The 10,279-nt window shown below is 40.7% G+C and overlaps 1 protein-coding gene across 11 annotated transcripts in view; it reads right to left on the bottom strand.

Moving 5' to 3' along the window:
- Positions 1-857: 857 nt before the first annotated feature.
- SPAG17 (sperm associated antigen 17) overlaps positions 858-10,279 on the bottom strand; it is a 98,218-nt gene continuing 88,796 nt past the window's right edge. For 9 of the 11 annotated variants that reach the window (XM_032677846.1, XM_032677851.1, XM_032677852.1 and 6 more), the window contains 9 exons: positions 10,003-10,105; positions 9,287-9,383; positions 8,317-8,415; positions 8,028-8,179; positions 7,434-7,603; positions 6,484-6,544; positions 5,020-5,164; positions 3,693-3,830; positions 858-1,012 (listed from right to left, as the gene is read on the bottom strand). In XM_032677846.1, the coding sequence (XP_032533737.1) occupies positions 3,694-3,830; positions 5,020-5,164; positions 6,484-6,544; positions 7,434-7,603; positions 8,028-8,179; positions 8,317-8,415; positions 9,287-9,383; positions 10,003-10,105 (964 nt within the window). In that variant the 3' untranslated portion in view covers positions 858-1,012; position 3,693. The remainder of the gene's footprint in view (positions 1,013-3,692; positions 3,831-5,019; positions 5,165-6,483; positions 6,545-7,433; positions 7,604-8,027; positions 8,180-8,316; positions 8,416-9,286; positions 9,384-10,002; positions 10,106-10,279) is intronic. The other 2 variants (XM_032677849.1, XM_032677857.1) reach the window with 1 other exon arrangement.

Here is a 10,279-nt window from a genome sequence, read left to right as displayed (position 1 = left end):
AATTCCCTGGATTTACAAACCTGAGCAGGAAAGCAATTGCAAGTACAGGGCCAGCTTAAATCTGTATCAGAATATGTGTCTCAACAGTGTGAATGAGAGAGTACAAAACTGGCATTCACATTTCACACTGGTGAAAGCTATTATTAATCCCCAGTCATGGGATTCTCAGTCACTCTGAAGTGCTGAGAGAACAAGACGTGCATGTATGAAGGAAAACTCCCCATCTCTCTCAGGATGTCAATGTTGGAAAAAGGATGAAGCACAGAAAATCACCTGGTGGAAATGAATTCATTCATAAACAGGAAGCAAAACTGCATTCAGATACACAAATAAGATGGCTCACAAAAAGAGCCTGAGATGTTTCTCTTAGTCACTGCCATGTAAGTAGGAAAAAGGAGGGGGAAAAGGCCATCTCTAAGGGGCTCAGTCTCCCACTCTGAAGAGGGACAAGCATTTGAAGGTCCTCATGTCTGACAGAGAAGAGGATATAAGCAGAATCCCTCTCTGTCAAGTGTAACTTTGTGTACTCATAACCCTCATCTGGTGTCTGCAGCTAATTAAAGGTGGGTGAACACACAGAAAGTTAAGGTTATGATTGTGAAAGCAAACAGAGACTTAGAAGACCAGAGCTGGTCAGCAACTCTCTTAGAGAATTCACAGTTGACTTCAGTGAAACCTGCTACATGCTGAGTACTTGAAAAAAATTTCAGGTGCCTCAGCACCTGAAACGTAACCCCTTTTTAAAAACAAACCTGTTGGGAACCATTCAGTACTGTAGTAGGGTTGAAATATTGTAATCTTTCCAGTGTTTGCCTTTCAGACACCCATGTCAGAAGTTAATGCAACTTTGGGACCACTTTTCCCATTAATAGGGAACAGGAAAAATATTTATTCACACTTAATCTGATTAAGTAAATGAAAAAGCCTACACTGGGATGTTTCTCTACCGTTGGACTAAAATTCAGGTATTTCAGTGCTGTTGATCCTCATGTTATTCTTCTAGGGCTCTAACCTGTAGTGAAAGAGGAGAGAAAATTAACATAAAAGAAAAAACCCAAACCAGTAAACCCCAGCTCTACCTCTACAGTTGTTGAAGCAAACCCAATAATTATGTCCAGATTGTTTGCAAGTGTTGTGGGAGCACTGTGATTGCTACACACTGGCTTCAGTATATTTGTCCTCTTGATGTTGGAAGGGAACATCATGAGAAAGGGTTCTTACATGGGCTTCAACTAGATCAAGAGCTTGCTTTTATTGCACAAATTGAATGGCACAAAAATAACTACACATTCAGGATGGGTGGTCTACTTAGGCATACCAAAGATTTTCATGGGCAGCTCCCTGTGCAGTATTTAATTCTGAGTACGTTAAGAGAATCTTTGTGAAATGTTTTATATATAAATGTGAAATAACTAAGAAAATATGAATGAGATAAAACTAAATTTGGTCAGGTGATGCTTGATCAGTGATTTTTGCTTGTTGGTCTCTACTAGGAGGGGTGGCAAATTTGTGATCTAGTATTGTGAAGTCTAGTATTGCAGGGATGTTTCCACGTCTCAATGAGAATCACTGACTGGTGATAACCACCTGGAAAGGTGGTTACAGTGGTCACAGTGCCTCTGCAATGACTTAACTGTTTCTACTCTGGATGGCTGAATAAGACTATCTTTAACCAACTACAGGACTTAACCTAGGAGTGTCAGTGTTTCACGTTTCGTGAGACTAAACCAACCAGTCCAGAGTTCCTTGACATATTTGAGATCGATATGGCTTTGAGTCCAGGAGATTTCAGGGGGAGTAATGTTCAAAGAGGCACTAGGTACAGTTTTTTGGTAGTACGGGGTAGCTGTAGCTAGCTTCAGCAGCAATTATCAATCAATTCACAAAAGGACACTGTCAGAACAGAAGGGAGGATTTAGCTATGGCCATGGCAGCTGTGATTAGCTAGAGTAGCCATGCAGGAGGAGAATACCATGTAGTTAATTCCTCTCCACTTGGTGCTTTTAATGGGAGATCACACTGATCAGAATTTCTCTTGGGACAGTGTGTCTCACTAAAATGTGAACTGACTAGATGACTATTTCTCTTCCATTTCAACACAAAGTGAGAGAAGTTTGTCTAAACTGCCTTCATGATGAGCTCCAGGTTGTAAATCCCTAAGGTGGAAGGCATTAAACTGGATGTTTTTATAGACTATAATTGCATATTACTCTGGGGGTAAAATTCCACACTGGAAAAGGTAAGAAGATATTTAAACAGGAAAAAAAGCTATATTTGATGTATGCTGGGCAGTCCTAGAGCAGATGCAGCAGTCAGAGGTCCATGTCTGCGAAGTTTTTCAGAGCTGACTGATGTGGTCGCTTTTCTTTTTCTCCAGAGGAGAGGAAATGAGATACAGCTGGGATTTCTTTACTGACTTGTTAGATAACATGGCAGGCTTACAGATGTTAAAGTTGAAAGAAAAAGATGATGTCAATGTTACACATATGAAGGAAATGGGGACTGTTGAGCTGAGAAGAAACATCCATAGGGTTCCTGTTTATAAACTGTCACCATCAATTGTATTGTAGAGCATCTGAGTTCATATGGACGAGATGAAACACCAGCCTAATGTTAAACATGTTGACTGGTGGTTTCATAAGAAATTCCCAATAAGGCTTTCTTGTTGTCAGGGAAGACTTACCCATTCTAAGCCACTATTAGAAAGCATCAAAAGGAGGACTACAAAGATGGTGAAGGGCCTTGAGGGGAAGCTGTGCGAGGAGTGGCTGAGGACACTTGGTTTGTTCACCCTGGAGGAGGTGGAGGGGAGACCTCATTGCAGTCTTCAACATCCTTGTGAGGGTAAGAAAATGGGCAGGTATTGGTCTCTTCTTTGTGGTGACCAGTGACAGGACCTGAGGGAATGGCCTGAACTTGTGTCAGGGGAGGTTTAAGTTCGATATCAGGAAAAGGGTCTTCACCCAGAGTGTGGTCAGGCACTGGAACAGGCTCCCCAGGAAAGTGGTCAAAGCACCAAGCCCGACAGAGATCAAGAAGGGTTTGGACAATGCTTTCAGGCACATGGTGTGATTCTTGGGGCTGTCCTGTGCAGGGCCAGGAGCTAGACTCAGTGATCCTTGTGGGTCCCTTCCAACTGAGAATATTCTGTGATTCTCTGTATAGATTGATTGTCTGAGGCTACAAAAATGTGGTGTATGAAACAGTGTGTGCAGAGGGTTGTGTGTATTTGAATTTGTCACATTAAGATTGCCCTATCTGTAAGGCTCCTGTCCCTTATGAGACTTGCTGTCAGTGTCAAACGGTCATCAGTATGACTAGGTTTTAGAAAGTGAAGTGTTAAAGAGAGGCTGATTTATTAGGGCTTAACTGTAATAAATCCAGCTGCCAGGACTTGTTTAATGTGGAGACAGTAAGTGAAGGATTTGGGAGAGGACTGAGGAGGCTCTGCTATGAATGCCTCCATGGAGCTGAGCAGTTGTAGTAATTTGCAGATCTCTTGTAATGAATCCTTTGGTTAATATCATCACAGTGGCTCCCTTCTCTTGTCTCAGGTGACCATGTCAGTGTGATGGGGGCATGACAGCTTTGCTGTGAGTTCCATGAGGTTTGTTCATGCTGATGATGAAGCCAAGAGGAGGTAAACAACTGTACTTTAATTTGCAGCTGGTATCACTGCATCCAGTACTTACACTAACTAGAAGGCTTTCGGGGTAGTGTAATCCGTAGCCGTGGCTTGGGGCTTGTAGGAACTGCCCGGACTGTTGCTGCCATCCGTCCTTGAGGGTATCCTTCTGGGCGGCACTCATAAATGTCATTGGCTAACACAGGTGGAATGTCATGTTAAAGACCTAACCCTTTTGGTACATTTATTTAAAATAACGTGTGGGGGTTGGAATGAATTCTGGAAATAAGATCGTGAAATGTCTTGAATGTGGACTACTGTCCTCAGCTCAAAGATTAAAGGACCAGGTAAAATACTGGGGAAGGGCATATGTTTTGGAGGCTGGTCTGCAACTGTGTGTCTGAGGACTGGGTGAGTGGGAACAGAACAGCAGCTGGTTTTGCTGCAATGCAGTCCTGTCTCAGCTCTGCAATTACAGGCATGAAAGGTTTCTTTGGGCCACTACAAAGTAAATTTGGGAAGTTTCAATGTTGCCTCTGAGCATATAAAGCCTTAATGGAGTTGCTGTTAGCTAGTATTCTGATCAGACTCAGAAGACCCTGAAGTTCTCTTTTCTTTGATAAGGGTGGCCCTTATTGTGAATGAAGGTTCTGACATGTTTGGATGTAGCTTGCCATGCTATTTCTTTTATAGGTTTCCATAACTCTTCTCCCAGGCTTTTGTGTGTATATTTGATTAAAAGTCAAACAGAACTTCAACCTTCTGAACTTGCCCTTAAAAATGAGCCTATAATTTTATCTAAAAAAAATAATTATAGCTTCTGGAGCACAAGGGAAGGAGAAATAACAGTTCTTGACTTTGCTATTTTCTTTTACTGTACCCCTGTCCTCAGTGAAAGAACTGAAAAGCCCACTGAACCCACAGTGGACTCATTTCTGACAGCATTCATGCACTTCTGTGCTTGCATCTTTGCTGCCGCAGGGATTGTCTCATTTGTCTGTTTAGTATTATGATGATACATCATTTTCTTGCTCATGAGGTTGTACCATAGATTCAAAAACGTAATAGAGTAATTTCATGAGGAGTGGTTGGAAAGAGTTCCTGTTATTTTCATTTATTCTTTTAAAAGCCTCATCTTTCTGAGTTGCCATTCTTCCTTTCCCCACTTTTCAAAGCTTTGTTATTCTAATGTAAATTGCTTTTGGCATCAGGATCTTAAACTGTTCATTTGTTGTGCTTTTGAAAACATCCATTTGTGTGTTTCTGAAAACTACAGTAAAGCTTGCTACCTCAGCAGCCTGCACTGGAAACAATGCTTGAGGCTCCTGACAGGAAGATGGTCTCTGGGGTTGATGCTACAAGATATGTGTGGGAAATAAGACAACAAAGGATATTTGCTTTCACAGGCAGGAGAAGAGTGTCTGTTTCTGTTAATATTTCAATATCATGGGAAACTTCTTCAAGGCCACCAGTATCTTTCCCTTCAATTACCATGGCAAAAATCTCTATCTCCAGTTCAACCTCCAAGCCTGCTGCCACCTAGGAGAGACAGAGGATTACTCACAGGTAAGGTGCAAGTTTCATACATGTGCCCTCTAGCAGTCCTTGGAGCTGGTGGTTCTTCAGTGTTTTCTGATGAAATCAGACTCACTGCCCAGCACATTACTGCACCCAGTATCTGTTTCACTAGAAAGGTCTGTACAAAACACTGTCGTTTGAAAGAAAACTATCAGGTGATCACATTTCCCCCTCTTGTATTTCCTTTTAGGTTCCAGAGGAAAAAAGGGGAATTGGGCCAGCTGAGAGAGAATCAAAAAGAGAGGTGGTTGATGCCCGAAGCCTGTCAGCGTTCAAGAGGCATTTGGACAGTGTCCTTAATACCATGCTTTAACTTTAGGTCAGCCCTGCAGCGGTCAGGCCATTGGACTAGATGGTCATTGCAGGTCCCTTCCAAATGAAATAAATACTCTAATCTGTTCTAAAAAGAACATAGAGGTAGGGAGATACAAAAAGGATGGATGTGTGGAGAAAAGAAGAAAATGGGAATTATTCCAGCCATCTAGCTGGATTTCTGTAAAGCTCTTGACACAGTCCTCCACAACATCCTTCTCCCTAAATTATTCTGATTTTAAGTACTGAGTTGTGGCTAGGGCTCTAGACTAGGAGGTTTGACTTGCGTTCTGGCACTGCCTCCTGCACAAGTCATTGCTTCTTGATTCCACACACCAGCAAAGATTTTGCCTGGTATTACCTGGATGCCGCGGGGATACTGGCCAGTACTATTTATTGAGGTACAATGTGCAGGTGAAGAGAGAGACTGAACAAAAGCAGAAAGCATGAAAGCTTCCTACTTACTGAGATAACAGTGTGCTATGGTGCTTTGCTAAATAAAAGCCTTAAGGCAGAGAATAGTTGGAAGCAGGAGAAGAAAGGACTGAGGCAATAGTTTACTAGGTTCAACTCTTGACGGTATCAGGACAGGAAATAAACTCTAGGCATAAGACAGAGCAGATATAACAAATAATACCCTAAATGGAGGGGAAAACTCAGAGGTAGTGTTAAAGTTTGCTTTGAAAAAGCTCTCTTTAACCTTGCTGCTTGACCTGCTGCTTTACACTGAACTTTATGTTTATCCCTCTGCATTCTGGCACAGGCTCTGAGACTGTGGTGGGTGGTGCAGGGGTGCTTGGCTGAAGGTGGTAGAGGGACAGTGGAAGCCAGAATCACTTCAAATAACTTTAAACAAATGGTGTACCCTGCCAGCTCTATTCCCAGGCAGCTTAAGTGACAGGACCCCTAGAAAGCCTGAGGGCCAGCTGAGTCTCGAAAAAAACCAAAAGATCTCTTGTGTAACCTACAGGTGCTGGTGTGTACATCACTCTCAGTCCTGTGCATGGAGGTGGCTGCTTCACCCGAAACCTGTCAGAAAGAGAAGAGAATTAGTTTGACAGAAACTGTTTCAGGCAGGCAGAAGTCACATCTAGGAAGCATGCTGTCTGCTCTTCCTCTGCTTTTGTAAACGACAGCAGAATTTGTTAGCTCATCCTTTCCATCACAATGTACAACTTGGACTACAGCGGTATTCCTGGGCTTCTCGCCAAGACTCCGGTTTCTAACAAAAAAACCCCAAAGGAGCAGATTATTGGGCTAAAATAAGCCTTCAAAAAAGCTTGTTAACACTACCTGGTCCTTACAACAGAATGTGAAACATCAGCATTTTAAGCTTACACATGCAAAGGAAGCTGAAGTACAAACAGCTTGGCAGACACCTGTGCACTGCACACCCAGGAGTCCTTAATGATCTTTATTTAATGTCCTTTGATATGATTCTATTGCACAAGACATGATACTGGTATGAATTTTGTGGAAATAATCTTTAATTTAATAGTATCAACTAAACCAGAAGTTTCACTTCCTCATTTCTTACTGATTGTTACACATCTGAGATTCAGTCCTTTTGTGCGTACAACTTCCACTGTTAAAATTGCTAAAGATCATTAGATCAGATATGACCTTCACTTTTGCATCACTCTGGAATTTATCCTGTGGATTTCATTTTCACTTGAAGAACAGTTACCAGCATGTACTTGCACCAGAAGCTGTTAAAGGAAAGGCAGTAGAGAGGCGGTAGAAGAGGCATTCCTAGTATATGGCTCCATCTTATGGAAAGCTCTGGCAGACTTATAAACTGGCTGGCAGAATTCCTGCTCTTTCTCTAGAGTGGTGGCTGTTATGAGAAACTGTACTTGATTTTTGTCAGGATCTGTTTGGACAGATAAAAACCAGGGTACTAAAAATTCAAACTAACCTTGAGAAGTTCACGCCAACGTTCTTCATGATTACTGTAGTTGCATAGGTGCAGCCTTCCTTTAACACTCCAAATGTCACTCTGGGTGGAATGAGATGGAAGCCATTAAGATCCTGTCTTGTTGTTGCAAGAGAAGATGTTTTGATCTTTCCTGCCACGGGATCTTCTATCTTTGCAAACAAAATATTAGACAAAGAGAAAGTTGGTGGCTGTCAAGTGAAGTTTAGAGTTACTTAACCTATGTTTGACTTCTGTCCACTCATCCTCAAGAATTACAAAAAGACATCCTAATCTGAGTAAAAACTCAAATGATGAGGCACTTTGAATATTATCTGCAAATTTATACTGATTTTGAGTTTTTAGACGTATTAAGCCATTGACCTTTCATGTGAGTGCCTGGTGCAGAACGAGTTTGTCCCACCAGTTGAGAAGAAAGGTACTTTTAGAATTGCCAGTAAACATACATGAATTGCAACTGCCACATTTCAGTAAACAGATTCAAAGTACCTTCCAGTATTCACTCCAGAGCAAAGATTTTATGCAAAAGAGATGACTGAGAGGATATTAATATTGACAAGAGAGATGTTATTTTACCTTTTTATTTGGTATGGAGTTTGGTTTTGTCCCCTGAAGGGATGACGGTAATATTACTTTCTCTTTTCTTGTCTGTCCTGCAGCATTCACTGTCAGACTTTGAACTTTATGTTGAAAGGGTGCCTCTTCTGATCTTGCAGCCTTGTTTAGGTCTGGAAATAAAAGATGTCAAAAGCACAAAAAACTAAGCATAATAGGTGGATTAAATTTGTATTGCAAATATTTTGTCAAAAGTTGTTATAAAATGATATTAACCTGCTCCAAATTACATTCTGGAAGGCAGATTTACCTGTTGTGCTGCTGGAACCTTCATTTTGTTTGGAAGGAACTTGCAGCAGAAGACCAGGCAAAAGTGATGAATCACTTATAGTATCAAGAAGTTCAGCTGCTAAAGGGAAAATAACAGAATATTGAGACAAGTGTTTTTCATGATCATCATCAGTTTCATAAACACGTGAAAAAAAATCATAAGGTCTTTGCCACTTTAATTTAGACAACCTTGGAAGGCTGTCTACATAACCATGAGGGGCTGGGAAAATTCTGCATGTGTCATTTTGCTGCACTGGGCCACAGGGATCAAAAATGCCTATTGTGTGATTAGTCATTTCATGTTCTCTGGCTAACTGAGCAACAAGCCATAAAGGGCTAAAGGATAAGCTAACACAGGTCTTATAATGACTGCAAAAAGAGGAAATATGGGAATTAGTGGCAGTCTGATAAAGCCCAATGGATGACTGTTTTCCTGACATGAATCTTTGCTGTGTAGACTTTTAATGTCAGTATATGATTTCAGTAACTTGTCAGGGCTGCTTTTCATGCAGAATCAAAGTATTCCTCTCAATTCTGTCAAGCTCAAACATAAGATGATGATTCACTCTTTCACTGCTTCTCGTCATCTAGTCACTGCTTTCCTCCTATATCCTCCAAACTATCCTTAGCCTGCATGTTTCCTATTCCATATTACTTTTGCACCAGTTCCCTCTTACCACTGAGTTTCAGAATTCCATCTCCCATTCTTTTCCAACAGCCATACTAGTCTTTTTCTAAACTTGGCCTCCTTGGTTCTTGCCCATCTACCCCTAACTATTGTTTATTCCATTTATGTTTTTTTTGAGCATTTTGCATCCATCCACCTCTCATTTATAGCACAATTCTTCAGCTTTGCATCCAAAGCTGATAGTGCTTCTACATTCAGTGATGTCTGCAAAGGCTTCTTCCTCCTGAAAACGATACTAAAATGTTGCCAGACCATAGATTACCTCTACTGGGTTTTTTAATTGTGTCTGGAGGGAAAGTCACACTTTCTTTTCTTTGAACTGGAGGAACTTCCATACACAGTGCTTCCACATCAGGAAACTAGAGAAAAGTAAGAAAGAGGGCTTATGTTTCCCAAATAACCATTTATAAAAAGCAAATAGCAGACACTCTCCTCCCCCTGCAAAAAAAGAAAGGAAAAAATAAAAATAAAGAATATAAAGAAAACAAATAAGGAGAACCAAAGTGGTAACTATAAAAAAGATACACAGTTACCTCAGGTTCCAATGTACATTTTTGTGTATGTTTTATGCACTTACAGCATTTATCAGGAGAAATTACAGCAGGAAAGCTCCTAAGGTCACCTCTAACTTAGGAATGTTAGTTTTACTAATTACCTAATAATCTAATGAGCAGGGAGAGGTTTTGAGGGATAAGTGAAAAGACCTGAGGTTTAGCTTTGCTCTGAATCAGACTCTCTCCAGAGTTTATAGAAAGAATTTTACAGAGTTTTTACTCAGTAAACATATACCATCTTCAAGATATGTTTCTTTTTGACAAGGGCATATAATTCCCAGTATTAATTCTGCCACAACTGTCCTTTGTAATGGTTTCTTGAGATAAACGGAGGCTGAGATATAATAAACCCACGTCCTTCTGTGGGAGTATGGCAGATACTACCTGGCCTAACACAAACTCTTCCCATCTTCAGCTGCATTACCTTTTTTTCGAAAAATTCTTTGCTGAATTCTGACTCAAAATATGGAAGAAATCTTTTGTTTCTTATTGCCATTAAGGTCTCCTTTTCTTCAGCAAGTTCTTTCCTATGTATGATTTTTACATTGTTGGTAAGGGAAAAAAAGAAAAAAAAACATTATAACTGAGTTCACCCTGTTTATCAGTATTACACATTGAGAAATGGAATTGGTAAAGGCAAATGGCATTTTTTCTCCCCGGTTAATCACACATGGATTGATATTCTTGTTACTGGCAATTTT

Source organism: Chiroxiphia lanceolata, chromosome 2 (genome assembly GCF_009829145.1).
Source record: "Chiroxiphia lanceolata isolate bChiLan1 chromosome 2, bChiLan1.pri, whole genome shotgun sequence".
Classification (NCBI taxonomy): Eukaryota; Metazoa; Chordata; class Aves; order Passeriformes; family Pipridae; genus Chiroxiphia; species Chiroxiphia lanceolata.
This window is presented reverse-complemented; position numbering and strand designations above follow the sequence as displayed.